Source organism: Podarcis muralis, chromosome 2, assembly GCF_964188315.1.
Source record: "Podarcis muralis chromosome 2, rPodMur119.hap1.1, whole genome shotgun sequence".
Lineage (NCBI taxonomy): Eukaryota > Metazoa > Chordata > Lepidosauria > Squamata > Lacertidae > Podarcis > Podarcis muralis.
The window spans coordinates 38101554-38121395 of NC_135656.1; the positions used below are offsets into that span (position 1 = coordinate 38101554).

Genomic DNA, 19842 nt, shown 5'->3' on the forward strand with positions numbered 1-19842 from the left:
AAAACTCGGGAGAGCTGGTGCCCTTCAGTGCAGGGCCAATGGTCTGACTCAACATAAGGCAGAGAGTCCTGTGTTCCTATAGCAAGGCTTTCAAAGCAAAGGTTGGCCAAATGAAGACCAAATCACAGCATATCACACATGCGGTGACTGAAAGGAAAGTAACTGGCAGGGAATAACAACATATTCCAGCACCCAAACATTAAATAATAAGTGATTTCATCACAATTGCATTGGAAAATGTCATCTGGAAACACCACTCCAACTCAGAAACACCCAGAGCCAGCCTTATAATGAAGCACTCTGTGCAGCAAATTCCTAAGAAATCACAATTTTCTTCCCCTAACTCATCATGTGAAATCATACCCAAGCTTTTTATTTTGTTTTTTTAAGTTAGTAACGAAGAGCTGTCATTTTGACTTTTTGCTTCAGGTATGAAAAACGCCTAAAGCCACCAAGCTAAACATTTCCATCTCAATAAAAATGATCATCTGGAAAGACCTGGCATGGTGTGTCAGCTGCAGTGTCAGAACCATGTGAGCCAGATGTGCAGGACTCATATGTCTTAGGCAAGCAGCCGCCAGAGAGGAAGACGAATTAAGCCCCATGCTGAATCGTTTGCTGTGGAACATACAACATCTCAGCAAGCGCTGTGAGAACAGTTTAGGCCTAGAATCATAGTGCCAGCCAGAATCAAACATTTCTCTCCGACCCTTTGCAGAAAAGTGACTATCCAAGGGGGAAAAGTGGGTAGAGGCTGGGAATGTAAAAAGGCTTCCTCCCCCCGCCCTCATTCCGTACTGCATTCATTGCGTGCAGCACTGTTTCCATTTCACTGCAGTTAGCCTTCTACCCAAAACCACACCATTTGTCTTGCAGTCCACTATGGCAAAATTATCTAACTTACACTATTTCTTACTTAACCTACACAATTAATTGTGCAACATATGGTATCCCACCCCATTCATTTAAATGCAAAGGGAACTCAATGCAAATCAGGGTGCATGTAATCAATGACGTATCATTTGTGGATGGAAAGCAACAGCAGCAGCAGTGCCAGTCGTGTTTGCTGGATTGATTTAAGGGATGAATAAGTGAACATTGGCAATTTCTCCCCCCATTCCCATCGAAATTCTCCAATGTCCCTAGTAAGGAGTCATTAAAAGATCTCTGAGCTGTTTAGGAATATTACAGTCAGGCCTATCTGTGAAAGCTGCTTCCACAAGAGGGAACAAATACTACCGCTTTTCAGAGTTCACCTTTCCTCCTTTGTTACACGCATGTCATTTCTTGGTACATGGGAGTACACTAAAGTATTTGCACATATTTAATGTAACTTTAAAAGTATCCCACGTTTATAGTCCCAAGGAAGCATCTAAGTCCAGCAGATATGTAAAGAATAATACAGAACCAGTCAAGAGACATGGCAAACCACAGTAACAATCTGCTACAAATGAGACCTACTGTAGATAAGGAAATAGACCCAGGAGTTTCCTTTGCAAGTCATTATCCATTTCTACATTTAGGAGATGGAGATGACTTTTAGCAGTGGTAATATGTTTTTAAGGTTGCACCATAACAGGCACAGACTCCATCAGACATGAGCAATTAAAACAAACATTTGCATGTACTGTTAGGACTCACTTGTGTACATCACAGGAGCACTAATAACTTTACCACAATCCTATTGAGAGGTTACTATTTGTAAAACCCAATCTCACAGGATGCAAGAGGACAGAGTCTGAACTCTTGCCAAGATTTCACTATTGAAAGTGATTACTTGGCTTAAGATAAAGAGTTAGTCCTATTAGGACACAGGTGGTGCAAGACAGGAAGTCAGAAGCTGTTGACACCATAGATTGCAAAGAGCCCCTCTCCTGTTTTGAATCGCAGGTCTTGGTTGCAACTACGTGCAAAAATGTTATGCCAACTCATAAGTGTGCCTCACATCTTACACTGTGTTACACTGTGAACTAAATGCACCAAAAGGGAGGGGGAGGATGCAAGGGACCCCAGGAATAGTCTGCTCGAGAACCTAAGGTTTCACATTACACAAGCCATGTCTGCCAAGTCTTATAAATCACCTTGTAATCCACTCGTCTAAGTGCAATTCCGCAAGTGCAGTAAACAACATTTGCTTTGTGCTAACCACTTATATGGACTTAGAAGCCTTTCTATAACCTCCAACTTGACACTGATGTCTAGCTACAAACAGGCAGTTGGTTCAAAGTGGAGATTCAGGACAAATCATGGCTGTATGAACTGCTGGAGTGTGTCTTCATGGGTCGGTAAATACAGGTGGGCGATAAGGTTTTCCAACTTGTACCAAGTCCCATTTATTCATTTAGTAGATTCCTATCCCATGCATCACTAAACATTCTCAGAATGGCTTACAGATACCATACAAACAACAATATGGGTCAATATGCCCAGAGTAAAGCATTTCTGATAAAAATCAATATACGTCAACCTTAATCTGACAATTATATAACCATTCTTACTGCTCAAAGATTCAATGAAAGATAAACTTTGTAATCCCAAACTGGAGCCCATTCAGTGTCGGTGCCCATCTCATCTCAAGAGGGAGAATATTCCATTCTACTAACAGAGCCTCCCTCCAACACATAGAGCATCTCTCCAATACTGTACTGTCTTTCTGCTAAATGAGTCTCAAACCATTCAGGACTCTGTATATCACAGCAGGCCTCCAACTGCTTGGTGCCTTTGTGGAATGATCGCAGCAGCCCCTTCATCACTGGGGAAAGCTTTCCCAGATAGCTTCTTGAAGATGCAAAGGTGGTGGAGAAGCAAGCTTTGTTCACCACCATCACTGCCACATGGTAGGCACAAAAGTGCACTCTCAACTATTCTAAATGCATTTGGTACAATACTTGCTATTGTCTGGGCACCTGGAGTTCTCCCCAAAACCAAGGAGGCCTTCTTACATCCATGAGAACAGATGGGCCACAATGACCCTTTCCATTTCTCTGTTCCACATACAGACAAAGATTATGGAAGAGCACCAGTCATGCTAACTGGGAGATCCCCAAAAGCATTCAGGGAATCCCACAGATTCCACGGCAGACACCCACTATACCTTGAAGGGAGTCATTGCTACCAAAAGTCTAAATCCATAACAATGGGCTAATTGAACCTCCACAACCAAAATGTGCTGGCCCCATAGGCTAACCAAGAGGCAAGGTCCGAGTCCAGTCTGAGATCGAAGGTGCAATAGGGAGGCAGTCCTTAGAAGTTGAAGCTGGGTGCAGGGCAGGGAGTCGGGTGAGGTCAGGAACTGACAACCAACGATGTTGCTCCACAACTTGGGACTGGGGCTGGCTGGCTTTTATCTGCCCCGAGGCATAAGGCGGCCCCGATCCTCAGGTGACTAGCCTCTCCTGGCCTGGAGGCAAGCACTCCTCCTGCGGGAACTTAGTTCCCTCCGCCTCTCTGCCCCGAGCCTCTGCAACTCAGGAGAGGCTGGAGGGTTACCGGACCCAGAGGCAACCTCAGCTTCCTCTGGCGGGGCTAAGAGTGGAGCACCTGCAGGCAATGGGTCCTCCATCACCTCAGGAGCCAGAGCAGAGTCAGCTGGTGCCTGCACCTGAGGATCCAGCACAGGTGAGGACCCTTCAGGCTCATGCCCCAGCCCTGGCTCAGCTGGTCCTGGAGGCGGGGAATCCTGTGCAGTCTGGGATTCCTCAGGTTCAGCATCCAAATCCAAATCCCAGGCCATCACACAAACCATTTACCAGTCATCTGTTCACCAAAGCCAGATCCATGATTCCACTTTTCTGGGACTATCTAAGGGATATAATGAAGCCACTCATTGATAATAGAATCTGAATTGAGACTGCCAGTGATAACCTAACCCAACTCCTTAGAGGCAACTAAGACTGTTCCAAATTAAGTCTCCACACAATGATGCCCAGCCCGTGCAGTGGGGTGAGCACAAAATGCATGTTTAACTTTTATACCCCGAAACTTAAAACTAGAAAATAATTTTAAAACACACTACTTAGAGCACAATTTGTATTTCGGAGCATAGCACATGTCAAACCTTTGAGAATCAATAGGAAGGTTTTGCTTGAATCTAGAACACTCACTTCACAAACACTTTCCCCCTGTACTGAAGCTCCATTGTTGCCCATTTTCAAATGAGATGCTGGACTGAGTCAGAGTCTATGAACACTGCAATGCAGCTTGAAAAGTTGCATTTTTTTGCTATACATCACTGATCATGATGCTTCCGTTAACAAGAAGATCATTTGTTCTGCCCTTGCCGTGTACTGGTACACAAAATTACACAATACAGATTGTTGTGTTTGTTAAAAATATATCACAATGCAAACTTGTGCTGTAAGAGATTCCTAGAAAACAGAACTGCTTTCATTAACTGTTCACAATTGTAAGTCTTCCAATCCCTAGGTTTGGGTCATCCTAAGGAGCTAATAAGGGACGCGGGTGGCTCTGTGGGTAAAACCTCAGTGCCTAGAACTTGCCAATCGTATGGTCGGCGGTTCGAATCCCCGCGGCGGGGTGAGCTCCCGTCGTTCGGTCCCAGCTCCTGCCAACCTAGCAATTCAAAAGCACCCTTAAGTGCAAGTAGATAAATAGGGACCGCTTTATAGCGGGAAGGTAAACGGCGTTTCCGTGTGCTGCGCTGGTGCTGGCTCGCCAGATGCAGCTTCGTCGCACTGGCCACGTGACCCAGAAGTGTCTTTGGACGGCGCCGGCTCACGGCCTCTAGAGCGAGATGAGCACGCAACCCCAGAGTCGGACACGACTGGCCCGTACGGGCAGGGGTACCTTTACCTTTACCAAGGAGCTAATAAGATTATTATTTTTTTACAATAGCCATGTTACCTAATAGACAGACACGCATATAAACACACAGCATTGATACACTTGATGCTCTGCCCCCCCCCAAATAATTCAATTCTATTCACTAAGATTGTGATATCCCATTTTACAAAACATCAAGCCTGATGTCCATAGTTACCTCAAGAAAATATTATAAAATGCCTATCTGTAATGTCTCAGATACTTCCATGATGCTATAGCACAGCACACTCTTGCAAAGCAAAATATACTTTTAAAAACATTGCAATTACCCTTCCACAGTTATGGTGGATGATGCAATTATTTACATACTTTTAATCCAGGACTGGACTTCATTATAGGTGCTTTGATTAGGAGCACACAAACTCATAAAGGCACGTCTTGCTAAAGTAACAACAATATGCCTCATGCCTGGGGTGATGGGACAATTGCTGTGAACACCCTTCTGCGTTGAAGAAAGAGTCGCATAAGTGCATTCTGTCTATTGTGTAGGCAAGCACCCACGCCTATCATGAACAGAATGCAAAATGTGCCCACACACCCTTGACTCACATGCTTGGTGGCGATCTTCCTAGGTCTCTCAAACACATCTCTTCAATATCCCATTAAACATTAGAAGTGATGCTGAAGTGTACCACATAAAAGCACAGCATAAGAAGCCCAACTTAACTATTAGCTTCTGTTCCCTATAAACAGAGCTGTTGCACCATCTTCAAATTCACAGCTTGTTCCAGTTCCCAGATGATGCACAATAAATCCCCATTTTCTGCTGCTCTATAACCAATCCGGCTAGTCATTCAGCCAAATATATACACACTAGATGCTGGGGAAAGAATAATCAAGGGAAGATCAAATTAGCAATGCTGAGTAACTTCCGTACTTGTCATTTCAGCTCATACAGACTCGTTTATTAAGCAAGCTTCTGTCTGCTGTAAAGAAATACATACCCATAGCTCTATTGCACAAGAGAGGCTCGTATCTGTGAGTTACAGGCCTAGTTACATTCCAAGTGAAAAGAATTGCAAAATCCCAAAGTGCCAATCAAAGTAAGGTATAATCCCATACTACTATGATGCATATTTATAAGCACAAATAAAGAGTAGATCCTAATAAAATACCTGCAATTATAACTATACTGCCAGTTCAGACAGCACAATCCACAGCACTGTACTCCCATAAAAGCAAAATGCTGGTTAGTGAACATAAAGGAAGTTCTGCCCTAGAAAACATGCTGACAGTAAATCAAGAGAATGCATTTCTTGGCAAACTAAACGTTCCATATCTATAAGATTTAAACCATCTCAAGAAACTGACATAACTGAACAGACCCTTAATATATTCAGAAGAGGAAATCCTCTTTTTGCCTTCTTAAAAATCCCAGGACATAGTCTGAGATGTGAAATTTTAGGATTGATTGGTTTAGGACTGTAACTTCATCTCAGGCTTCTGTTAATGGTGTGAATACTTACTGCTATAATTATGGAAGTTTATGTGGCCGCTCATCAGCAAAATTCTCTAGACATCTCTGTAGCTTCAAGCGCAATAAAAGAGGCCACCTTGCCCTTTGGTCACAGAATGCACCCACTCAAGCTTCCCAATAGGGAATACAGCCACTGCAAACCTGTATTGCCAGTGCCCTCCCCAATCTTGTTTTCCACCGCTCTTCCCTCATCCATTTTAGTGAGCAGAACTCTAGCCAAAGGCAGATTTAGGGGAGCACAACCAGTTGTACTGGTCGTGGAATTTCGAGGGCGCTGCAGGCAGCTCCACAACTATTATGTAGAATGGAAGTTGAGAGGCAGTGAGGTGCTGAATTTTGGCATCGCACAGGGCACCACTGAAATTTGAGACCCCAAGGCCCACCACTGCCCTAGGTGTAACACACAGGTATGCAAATGACAGAATCAGGGAACCATGGCTGCCGCTCTCTCACTGCATCAAGGCATTTAGAGGTACATGCCTAATGTTCTGGTTGCAAGGTGTACATCAGTATCAGATGGTGAGATTGGGCGGGGGGGTGTCACTGCTGATTACCTGGAGGGAGGGGGGCAGCAGCAAGCCGCAAATGCACCAGCAGGAGTGCTGGACTGGCTCTGTACCAGCCTTGCCCCTTCCTCTCTTCTTTTCAGTAAGCAGCAGCAGCACTGACCAGAGATCAAATGAACACCACTGTCCAAGAGGTACTTCAAACATATGCAGTTCCCCCAGTGAAAATCAAGAATTAGCTGATGCTTGTACATAGCTGCTTCTCACCATCATGCAAACATGACTCTAGGAAGCACTCTATCCCCCTTAAACCGTTTCACACCTTATCTTATTTTCCCTGTCCCCTCACCCATACACAACCAAACATTGGGAGTAAAAGGTTGGCCTGAAATAAACAGGATTATCTTCCAAGTAAAGGCCTCTCCATTATGCATTGCATGAAGAGGTACCACACAGAGAGTGGGACTGTGGGGCTACACCGCTGGCCCTGAGGTCACATGGTAATGCAGGTGCAGATGTCTGCAAATGATCGCCTATGTGTTTTCCACATGTTCTGGAAGTTCCCCAGTTGTGCAGGATTCCCAAACACATGGAAAGCTGACACATGCAGGTTTTTCTTTGCAGGCAGCCACACCTAGCATGTGGGCGTGGGGGCAGCTTGTGGCCGAGGGTAAGTGAAGGGGAACATAAGTAGCAGCCAACATTTGCTGTATTTTTACACACACACACAGCCCAAACCAGCAGTCAAAGTTAATTTCTGAAGCTGCAAAACCAAGCCCACAGTTTAGGCCAAAAGTTGTACACAATTACTAGAAAACAGAAATGTTTTTTCTCCCCAACCAAGAAAAAATAAAGGGTTCCATTTCCCACTGTAGTTGTCCAATCTCCATGCAAGTGCTAGTGTGCTCACTCCCACCCCCATCATGCTCATTTAACACAGAGATACAACATCAAAATGCAGGAATCTCTTTGCCCAACGTGGGACTAGAATGCACGACCCTGAGATTAAGAGCCTAACCTGGAGAAGCCAGGGATTGAAACTGGAATCCCTGAGTCACTGAGCTATGATCCCCACCTCTTTCAAACGCCCTGCCCTTATGCTTATCTCCTTACCTACAAGAAAGGTACACATTCTTTTCAGGGGGTGCCTAATTTTCAGCGGGTGGCGCTGTGGTGTAAACCACTGAGCCTTGGGCTTGCTAATCGGAAGGTCAGCAGTTCGAATCCCCATGACGGGGTGAGCTCCCGTTGCTTGGTCCCTGCTCTTGCCAACCTAGCAGTTCGAATGCATGTCAAAGTGCAAGTAGATAAATAGGTACCACCCCGGCGGGAAGGTAAAACGGCATTTCTATACATTGCTCTGGTTCGCCAGAAGCGGCTAAATCATGCTGGCCACATGACCCGGAAGTTGTACACCGGCTCCCTTGGCCAGAAAAGCGAGATGAGCACCGCAATCCCAGAGTCGTCCACAACTGGACCTAACGGTCAGGGGTCCCTTTACCTTTAATCTCTCTTTTTTAAAAAATAAATTTTTATTAATTTTCCAATACAGTTGTACATTTTTATCCAAATTTTAACAAATTATCTCTTTTTGGACTTCCTTCAGCTTCCCTGGCAATCATCCGTATTTATCTCTTCAATACGCATTCCCTTCATTTGTATTGCCATTTATCTTCCCTCCCCCTTCTATCTCTTTTTGACAATACATCTCAACTTTTACAGTGCCTCTTGAAACCCCACTAACGTTGTTTGTACATCACATACACTTTTCAGATATTCTACAAACTTTCCCCAGTCTTCGATGAACTTTTGGTCTCGCACATATCTGATTTTCCCAGTTAATTTATCCAATTCCACATAGTCTGTCAATTTCATTCTCCATTCTTCTATCATCGGTATTTCCTCTTGTTTCCATTTCTGGGCCCCCTTTACCTTTAATCTCAGTCAAACCTTACCAGGGCTAGGACCAAGAGAGGGACGAGTGCATGCTTGACCTGCAGGTGCAGCAACACCAGCCCTTCTCAGTGTTTCTTTCTTAGCAACTTCCCACACAAAGCCATCCAAATGGTTTGCAATTGGCCCATGTTTTGTGCAAGTTGTTTGATGGAAGAGATGCTCATTTTCTTAAGGTATCTTAAACAGCACTTTCTATTAGCAAAACACCAGATTTTGACATGAAAAGACATATTTTATACAAGTAAAAAACTACTGGGAAGGGTATAAAAAAAGAATTAGGACCACACTTCACACATTACACCAGCATTCCAAAACCTGTGCAATCCAGATACTACTGGACCAGACTAGGGACTACACTGCATTCCTCCAAATACTACTACTATATGGAATAGGTAGGCTCGTAGAATACTGGGTAGGAAACTTCTGATCCAAACAATTATCAAATAAGAGGCATTTCCTATGCACCTCTCCCAGGGACCTCTTCTCAGTGTTATTCTTTCCTGGATTCTTCTACATTTATAGAGTTTAGCAAATGAACCCCTTTGTATAAAATACATGCAAGGACAATACATACAATAAAAGAATCTGTTTGGAGCTGCAATGTTTTCATTGAGGAAAATGGTGTGATATTTTATTTTTAAAAAATGTATCGCAAACAAACCACTCTGGGGGGTCTTACCAGTTTACTGATTTGAGCACAAAGCTTCACAGCTATTTGTTTTTGTAAAGAATCCAAGCCAAAATACCTTTCCAGAAAACAGCACTTTTATTCCTCAGTTGTTGAAGATGATGCAGCCCAGACATCTTAGAATTAAGTAGCAGGGTGCATTTTCCCAGCACTCAAGCCATAATGTTTTGTTGCTAGAAAAATGCAATTTTCTCCAGCTAGCACTTCCCTAGCAATGCTCTGTGGACTATGACTGCCTGAATGGATAGTGCCTGCAATATTACTAGCCTAGTGACAAGTAGGAACTCCCACGCCACCAGCACCCAAACCATAGTTTGTACCTTTAAAAATGGTTGCATATATGGTTGCAAAAATGGTTGCGCACACACACACACACACACACAGAGAGAGAGAGAGAGAGAGAGAGAGAGAGAGAGAGAGAGAGGTCGCCATCATAACCTTGTTCTGTGCTTTTTCACTCCCCACTGTTGGACACAGAGAGCTGGACATCTGGCCTCACATGGTGGGGGGCTATATGAATGTTCTTAATATTGGCATGTGTCTGAGCATTCACAATCCTAGCTTCACTGTTAAAGTATCTCCCACCCGAAAGCCAAATCATACAGTGACTTCATTTTGTTGAAAAACAGTTGTTTGAATCAGCCGTGAGTTATCAAAGCTGTGCATTCATGTCCTTTATCCCAGTTCCTCATGCCAGTTTTTCCCACCCTTGGCTTCCACCAACATCACCAGTGTCATTGCAACAGGAAACCACATCCCATGATGCTGCCTTGTGTCATATAGCAGGAGAAGCTCACACACAAGACTTTCTTTCAAAAAATGAACCACACAGAACATGTTTTTTCTATCAGCAAAGCTAGGCTTCAGAAGGTTGGAGGCACCCAGAGCAAAGCTTCCAGATCTTAGCATGTGAATAGGTACACATGGGGGAAAAGATTGTCATTCAGGTACCCACAACCCAAGTCATGCCTCTGAACATGCACACCTGACTTTCCCTTCCCATTCAGGAGCCACCGCCTACACTAAACAGCTGGGATTAAGGGACCTGACTTTCAGGTGAGAAGGGTGTAGCTCAGCCAAGGCTTGAATCCCACTACTTCTAACTAAACCACAGTGAATTCTCAGGATTGTATGTTCCACTTTAGCCTCCACGAAACCATCACACTTTATGATGACTTTTAAACAAAGCTTAAAAGAGCCCCAGCTAATGACTAATTTTCAACAGGGAGCATTTTCTAAGTCAAACAAGGACTAACAACATGAACTCTTCCCACTGATTCTGGCACAAACCTAGCAAAGGGCTCCAAAACAGTGTAGATGGAGACAGAACCGCTTGCCAGAGTTATTCCCTCATTTAGCTCAGATTTCAACCCTGTGCAAAGCCAAGACACAAAGGGGAGTGAAGTGTTAACTGACCCTGCACACACAGGATACAACAGTATGAAAGGTTTACTTATGTGGTCACTTGCCTTGCCGCAACAATCCCTTGACTCTCTTCAACCCTGGGCCAGTTTGTAATTTCAAGGCCAAAGTGAAAGATGAAAATTGAACATACAGCATATTAAAATATAATTCCCTTCTCCAGGGCACTGAGGACCCCACATCATCCTTTGGTGCTCCACTTCCACACCTGTTCACTGTGCAGGAGTTCCCTACACAGGGAATAAATGCAGTACACTTGCAGACAGTGGTCCACACATACTGCTTATCACTGAGCAAGAGAATCCCTGGACTACCTATCTTGCCATTTTGGGCAGCCACAGTGGTATATCATTGTGTAACGAATGAGTCACCCCAATATCCCACCAATAATGTGGCAAAACAAACACGCATACTTTGCTAAGGTGAGCATGCCGGCGACATATAGGAAACAACTGATCTCTTAGGTGGCAAGCAAAACTATTTTTAAAATCTGTCCCCCCCCCCCCAATCCATATGTAAAACTGATACCCACTGAAAACAACAGCAGCTCTCAGCAAATGGATGGGTGCTGGCAGAAGTTCCAATTCCCAAGCTGTCTCCTTCAGTACTGGAATGAGACATTATGCTTCGCAAGAGAGATGTGCAACTATGGGAGGTGACAGTAGCTATAAAAAGTACTGACAGTTTTCAGAAGAGCAAAATTTACATTGGCTGCTGCTTCTTTGCATAAGTGATTTCCCAAAGCCATCAGTCAAAGAAACATCAAGCATCCAATAATGTCCAAATAACCCTTTGCAAGATATTAATGATGTGCAGGTGTCACCATTCCAGGATCAAATGCAAACAACAACAGTGAGCCATACTAGATCAACTCACTATTCAACCCTAGGCTTGGCATGCAGACAACTATCAGCTGATACGTTAAGTCCATTTTTTAAAATGGTATAATATACTGAAACTTTACAGAATTTCAGGAGTAAAGGAACATAAGATTTATGGTGGACTCCCTGGTCCTGAATGGGGCAACTGTACCCCTGAAGGAGCAGGTGCGCAGTCTGGGAGTCATTTTGGACTCACAGCTGTCCATGGAGGTGCAGGTCCATTCTGTGCAGGGCAGCTGTCTACCAGCTCCATCTGGTACACAGGCTAAGACCCTACCTGCCCGCGGACTGTCTTGCCAGAGTGGTGCATGCTCTAGTTATCTCCCGCTTGGACTACTGCAATGCGCTCTACATGGGGCTACCTTTGAAGGTGACCCGGAAACCACAATTAATCCAGAATGTGGCAGCTAGACCGGTGACTGGGAGCAGCCACCGAGACCACATAACACCGGTCTTGAAAGGCCTACATTGGCTCCCAGTACGTTTCCGAGCACAATTCAAAGTGTTGGTGCTGACCTTTAAAGCCCTAAATAGCCTCGGCCATCATTTGGCCCAGACACCGAGGTCCAGCGCCAAGGGCCTTCTGGCGGTTCCCTCACTGCGAGAAGCAAAGTTACAGGGAACCAAGCAGAGGGCCTTCTCGGTAGTGGCACCCGCCCTGTGGAACGCCCTCCCATCAGAATAAAGCACTGTTTAGGGAAGTTTTTAATGTTTAATGTTTTATTGCTCATTATTATTATTCTGTTGGGAGCCGCCCAGAGTGGCTTGGGAGACCCAGCCAGATGGGTGGGATATAAGTAATACATTTATTATTATTATTATTATTATTATTATTATTATTGCTGTAATCCTATTGCCATTTGTTAAGGAGCAAGACCCAACAAACACAATAGGACTTAACTGCAGATAGACATGCGTAGGGTTGCGCTGCATTAACAACATATAGTAAATTAAGGACAGGTGGTGAAATAAGGTTATGTGTCACTTTCAAATTATAGGCTGCTGCAGAAGCTAAAATGTCTCTCCAGAGAAGGCCAAATCAACACACTGCCTTCCTTTTTCTCTGCACACCAAGAGGCCTGGTGCCACCACAACACGTACCAGGGAGTCTACTGCTCCTGCCATGGGCTGCCAGCAGCACCACAGCCAAGTAGCAGCAGGGTGGTTGGGAGGGTGGTTGGGCCTATGCAGTCATCTTAAGCTTCCAGCCCATGAAGTTGTACTCACCTCATGAGAACTCACCACATGACATACATACATACTGGATAGGGGCAGCATAATAAAGTGGCACTGGTGAGCACAGATATGCCATATGAGTCCAGGGCTCTGCTCAGCATCTCCTCCCATCAACTACTAAGTGATATCAAGGGCAGCTTGCCCAGGGCACCCTGCCCCCACGCCTGCAGCTGGGCCTGCAGGTCAGTTCCCTTCTTCACCTAAGGTGCATAAGAGAAAACTGCAATTCAGCAGGACCCTGCTTAAAGGTAAAGGGACCCCTGACCATTAGGTCCAGTCGTGACTGACTCTGGGGTTGAGGCGCTCATCTCGCTTTATTGGCCGAGGGAGCCGGCGTACAGCTTCCAGCGTACAGCTTCCGGGTCATGTGGCCAGCATGACTGAGCCGCTTCTGGCGAACCAGAGCAGCGCACGGAAACGCCGTTTACCTTCCCGCCGGAGAGGTACCTATTTATCTACTTGAACTATGACGTACTTTCGAACTGCTAAATTGGCAGGAGCAGGGACCGAGCAACAGGAGCTCACCCCGTCACGGGGATTCGAACCGCCGACCTTCTGATCGGCAAGTTCTAGGCTCTGTGGTTTAACCCACAGCGCCACCCGCGTCCCATAGGACCCTGTTTAGGGGCATGCAATTACATGTTATGTGCACTGAACACTAAAGGTACTTTCATTTCAGATTTTCTCCCCTTGTACATGAAGGATGAAGGGCACGCAGACCTGACGCTCACCACATGTTCTCATAGCATTGAACAATGGTTTGGCCTTGTGTCTGAACACAGCAGCTGTAGGACAAACATGTTTTACTTGTGAATCTTTCAACTCAGCTCAGAACAGGCTTTGTCAGAGCAGGTGGAACACAGTCTTTGTCTATGTGCAACAGTGGGAGAAAAGACTTCACGTAGAGAACGATACTTGTAAGTGTTAACGCTGCCAGGCTGCATGTCACGTTTGCAGACGTCTTTGTAACACTGAGCTGGTGTGCCAACAGGCCTGGTGCCTGTAGTCAGCTGTAACTCTCCAATGGTTTGACTTCACCTCCGGAGGTACACTCTTCCATTGTCTCCCAAGACAGACAGATGCCAACCAAAAAACCCCAACTTGTTAGAGTACGAGTGTTACACAAAAGACCTAGTTTTCATCTGCATAATGTTGGAAGAACATTCAGCCTTTCTCCCTTCTTCTGTTTCCAGATATTTTTACAAGATACTCCCTGCTCTCATGAGGGCTAGAAATGTATATAAACAGATATCTAGGATTATCATATTTCTGCCATAGGCATCACATTCTTCCTGCAAGCCAGGTGCCAAGTTGCTCCTCACAATTTTGATTCAGCTACTGTTCACCTCATCAACTAAGAGTCTGGGTTCCTGATACTGTATCTGCCCTTGAACCAAGTCCAGTTCCCAATATTTGGCAGAGGAAATTCCCACCCCACCCCCCATATTTCTTGCTATACATTCCTCCTTCTGTCCAATACCCTAGTTCTTTGATGCAAATCAAATTATATATGAATTTGGAGGCCTTATAGCATGAATAGGGTTATGGTCATTATTACCCTGTCATCTCAAACAGGCCTAACAGGAATGAAGTCATTGAGAGCAATTACACTCTGATGGGGAAACAAACAACACATAAGAACCACTTCAGAAACAGCGCCAGCCTGGAGCAGTAATAAGGAGATACATATTACTGCCACAGCAAAAGGGTTTTAAGCTTCAAAAACAGGAAAGGGAGTGAACAGTCAGTGTACACCAAATTATTCGGAAAAGTGCCCTTCATATGCGAAAGAACCTATGTACTTTCTTAAGTATCCCTTACAACTTGGACCTAAAGGTGATTAAAAATATGGGGTGGTGTGTGTGTGTGTGGGTGGGTGGGTGTGGGTGTTTGTTTTAAATCAAACACTGTATAAAGCTACAACTGTTTCAGCATTTACCTAAATCTGAGCCCAGAGAGAGCTCTATTTCAAATATACATGTTTCTGCAAACTGTCAACAGCTAAAGGTTCTAAGGTTGCATTCCAAAACAACAAACACCCCACTCCAAGGGTTTGTTAAACACACCAATGATCTTTTCTTCATAGTAATTGTGCAGAAGACATTTATTTCACTGCATGGATGCAAGCACAAAAATAAGCAAAGAGAAAAAGAATGGAATTTCTGAACTTGGGTTGAGAAAGCAAAGTCAAACTGTGTATGGATGAAATTTCTCTTTTCCACTTCATCACTGTGCATGTCCCAACCAGCAGTTTGTTACTTGCAGGATACATCTCCAAATGCCAATGGGACAGTATCCATTCTGCTTTCCCCCATATCAGCTGGATTGAGGCACATATGAGAACACAGCCTCCCACGACTCTGAAGAGCAGGCACAGCAACTTCGTCTAGACTAGATTACATGCAGCAAGGAAAACCCTTTGAATCATTTTTCAGGTGGCAGCAATTCCAACAGCACATTTCTCCACAAAAAGGTAGAAACTTGGGGAAGGACTGTGGTGGCAGAAAAGCACACATTTGAGTATTTGCTCTACAAAACGACAGGCTTTATTACAAAAAATACACACCAGAACTCTTCTCCACAGCTTGGCTAACCAATTCAAGGTCCTTATTAGCAAACCTAGTGCAAGAGGACTGCACAGTACTGACAATACAAGCTGGAATGTTCAGGATGCAACCATTATTGTGCTGGAAGCTTTTGACTCACCTGAGCCAGACTTCCAATATTCTACCGGAACACCTGTTCACAAATACCTTTTTCAAGTCATTGGTAGCATACTGATAGCCAAAGAGAATAAAGGACCTACCCTTTAAACAGTTTCAAAAAGATTCTCTGTCAAGTTTCCTGGAGGGGATCCTGATTCTAATTCACCACAGGTGACCACACAAGGGGTTATTTACACCCTGTTCTAAATTACCCCCACTATACTTGCCCTTCTCCTTGTGTGCTTACACAGCATACAGGAAAACAAAGCGACAGACTTCCTAATATCTACAGAGCCCTCCCTAAAAAAGCACACACATTGACCACTATTATATTTTATCCCTAGGAAAATACCACTAAGTGCATGATGACCAATTAATCTGCATTTTGCAGTCAGAAGAAATCAAATATATTCATCTATCATTTTATTTTATTTGGCTTGTCTAGTCCGATCATAGAGGCCTAGCAAATCTTGCATTTCTTGGCAGCAGAGTTTGGCATTTTTTGGTGATACATCCACAGATCCCTTAAGAACAACACAGATGGGAAATTTGTGGTGCTGAAAGTTTACTTGGAAATACTTAGGATTCTGAAAACCATATGTCAAAGCACAATCCTGACAGATTGTTTGTGCCATAGATGCTTACAAAGCATCATTAAAGATGGTGTATAGACACAACATCTGGCACATCTCCTAACTGGAATCCAGAGTGTCACTAGACTGCCCCATACCAAGCTTAAAGCTTTGCCAACAGCCTTCCTAAGCAATAAATGACAACACCAAATTAATAAACATGTAAGTGATGATCCTGGCTCAGCTGTGCAATGGGACCATATTACATCAACACCATTCAGCTGCACTTGGGCAGCAGAGCACATCCTAGAACCAAATTGCATTGAGCTGAGCTGATTATTTAAGAAATAAATCCTGCCAAAGTAAAAGTTCAAGGACATTGATTGGCATATATGTTACATGTGCTTAGCATAGCTTTAAACAGAGGGCTCTTCTCTTCTCTCATCAGTGGTGTGGTCTACCAAAGTTTCCTCTTATGTAAACATTGCTATCTTCCAATAAAAGGCTGGAGACAGTAAATTTATGATTAGTATAGAAGAATCTGTTTGGGGTTTTATATTTTTTAAAAATATATTCATTCATCATACTCAACCACAGGGAAACATGCTATGCAGGCAGCAATCCTGTCAGAAAAAGAATCCACATCTGGCTGGAAATATGGTGAAGAAGCGGCCCATTTTCACAGGCAGCTTTTGACATTAATCCATCAAGATCAGTGTTGTCGAGATCTGCTCTTAGCTGGTAGCAGCTCACCAAGGTTTTTCAGGTGATAGAATTGCTCTATCTAGAGATGCCATGGATTGAACCTGAGACCTTCTGTTTACCAATGAAGGGTTCCACCACAGAGCTGCAGCCCTTCCCACTGGGTTGAGGAGGAGGGAATGAGTAAGTTACTCATCTCATCATGCGCTGAAATGGGTCTTCAGCAGAGCATGTTTCTCACCCATGGAACAAACACTTCATGCGGAAAGCAGCCCACCTACACACCTTGGGAAAACAAAGCTTAAGAATGTGGAGGGCTCTTGTGAGGTGGAAACCACACAGTGGAAGAAAGAGGCAGCTCCTCTTCACGCTGGAGAAGCAGTTAAGAGGATCCCACCATACTGCTGGCCATACTGCTTATAAACAAGAGACACCCACAAAACAGGCACTCTGGTTATCTATAGCAAAGGGAGCATCTTCAAAGCACCCCACAAACACTACACACATCCCACAACAGCAGCAGCTCTGCACACTGCACAAGAGGCTGCACCACTCTGCAACCCACACCACCTCCACATGCCACTTCAAAGGGAACCCCTTCGGCCAAGTTCCACAGCGAGGGCCACCAGGCAGGATGCACGCCTCCCTCGCTGCAAGGCAGTCAGCCAGCCAAGCTCAAAACACCTCACGCAAACCCGTGGTCAATAATAATAATAATAATAATAATAATAATAATAATAATAGCAGCAACAATAATCAAGTAACCCCACGCCGGCACCTCCTGGAACCACCCCAACAATTCCCCAACCAACACTCTTCAGATCCCCACTAGGTGAAGAAACCCGTCGCCGGGGCGCCTAACAGCCACCGCAGAGCAAACTTGGCAAGACCCGAACTCGGGGCCAGCACCTTCTCCCCTCCACATGCCACAGTCTGCCCACTGCCCTACGGGGCAGCCCCGTTGCCATCACCCGAGCCCACCACCGCCCTCCCCACACACCCCCTGGCTGAACTGCAGACCGACCGCCCTCCCCCCTGCCCTGCCCTGCCCCTCACCTCGATCAGCTGGACGTAGCTGGCCGGGAACCAGCCGCGGAGCCCTTCGGCGGTCTCCCCTTCCCACCAGCCGCCGTCGGGCCCCGCCTGGAGGACGGTGAGCAGCTCCCCCGCCGCGAAGCGCAGCCCGTGCCGGTGCCTCTCCCCGGAGAAAGGGTACAGGGTCCTGCAGCGCGCGCCCAGCACCGGCAGCGCCCGCTCCTGCCCGGGCGGCGGCATCCCCTCGCCAGCCAGCCAGCGACTTGCCCAACTAACTCGGCTCTGGCTGCCACAGGTGCTGCTGAGCCGAGCGCCTCTGGCTGCCGGGAGCGAGCCTGCCTGCTTGCCTGCCTGCCTGCTCGCCTGGCCCCCGTCGCGTCCCTCCCCGTCAGCCCGGTCGGCGGATTGGCCGCCTCGCTTCCCCGCACCGCCCCCTGGGACAGGCGGACCGCCGCCGCGCCCGCCCTCTCACACGCGCACGCACACCGGAGTCCCAGCCAAGGCTGCACGCCCTCTCTGCACGCGCGGAGAGGGGGACGGGACGGGACGGGGCAGCGGCGCCTCCGCCTCCTCTTCGCCCCCGGTGTTTCTCCCCGCCGCCCCTGTCAAACACGAGCAGGATTTTTGCGCTTCTTCGCTCGCCCACTTGCATTGTATCGGTAGGAATCCGGCGTCGGACTTACCGGTGAAATGGTTGTGATGTACACGGAAAAGAGGGGGAGGGAGGGTGTTGAAGCACAAAATGCGTGTGAATTCATCGAACACGTGTGTCATGCGGGCACGCTTTCCGGGTGCGTGGTGAGTTGGGCAGACCTAGTTTGGTGCCACTACAGATAGTAAGACTACCCACCCCCGCCGCCAAAATTGCATCATTAAATTAAAACATAGTCAGTACATGTAAAATTTAAAGACTCTGTAGCAGTCATTGAACAGCGGGACCCCTGCATAAAATTGTTTTTCTCTGCCAGACAGCAGAAATAAAAAAATATAATTAAAATGAGTAAAGATATTTCCCGTAGTGTGGCTATACTTCCTCTAATGGCTATGAGATGCCAACAAGAACTATTGATGAGAATGTTTATGATTTTTATGGATAATGAATTTTCATATTGTTTTGTGCATGGGTTTTGTTTGAAACTTTGTGTGTTCCCATGGCTATTATGGAAATAAAGTTAACTCACAATAAAACAGAAATTAACTCCCTAGGCAACTAGGATAACTACAGAAGAACTTCCTAAATAAGCTCTGCTCTGGTACTAGCAACAGGTAAGTTTCAAGATAGGCACACCTCAGAAGGAACCCCTATGTTGAGAAACCCTGGAGAATTTCATTGCACCTATGGCTCACGGCACTTCTAGTCTGTCACTATTTTCAGATGAGATTCAGTCACGTCCCCAAAAATTCCGGTTGTGCAGTTCTCTTGCACAACGAAAACACTTCCCCCCACAAAATCAGACATTTTGCAATAAGGAAAGTGGTCAGAAAATGTACTGAGAAGTGCAGGGTGACATTTGCTTGACACAACATCTAACTTTCCAGCAAACAAATCAGAATAAATGCTTGATAAATAGCTGGCACTGTTTAACTTACAAATTTTGTGCCAACAAATTAGGGTGAATCTTCAATAAACACATCATCTGGAAGCAGCCCTACTTCTGAGGTTCCCATTGGCATCTAGTTGGTTACTAGAACATGCATCTTGTTCTACTGGGGGGGGCAGTTTGACTGTATGATACCTGAGTCCCTTCAGGCAACAGCCACAATGTCTCCTAAGCATGGTCCTTTGCATAAGAAAGGAAGTGGCTCTGTGCCAGGGGGCA

At 45.5% G+C, this 19842-nt stretch overlaps 1 protein-coding gene across 1 annotated transcript in view; it reads right to left on the reverse strand.

Moving 5' to 3' along the window:
• GAS7 (growth arrest specific 7) overlaps nucleotides 1-18375 on the reverse strand; it is a 134791-nt gene extending 116416 nt beyond the window's left edge. The window contains exon 1 of the mRNA XM_077924261.1: nucleotides 18044-18375. Within this exon, the coding sequence (XP_077780387.1) occupies nucleotides 18044-18262 (219 nt within the window). The 5' untranslated portion in view covers nucleotides 18263-18375. The remainder of the gene's footprint in view (nucleotides 1-18043) is intronic.
• Between the last annotated feature and the right edge of the window lie 1467 nt (nucleotides 18376-19842).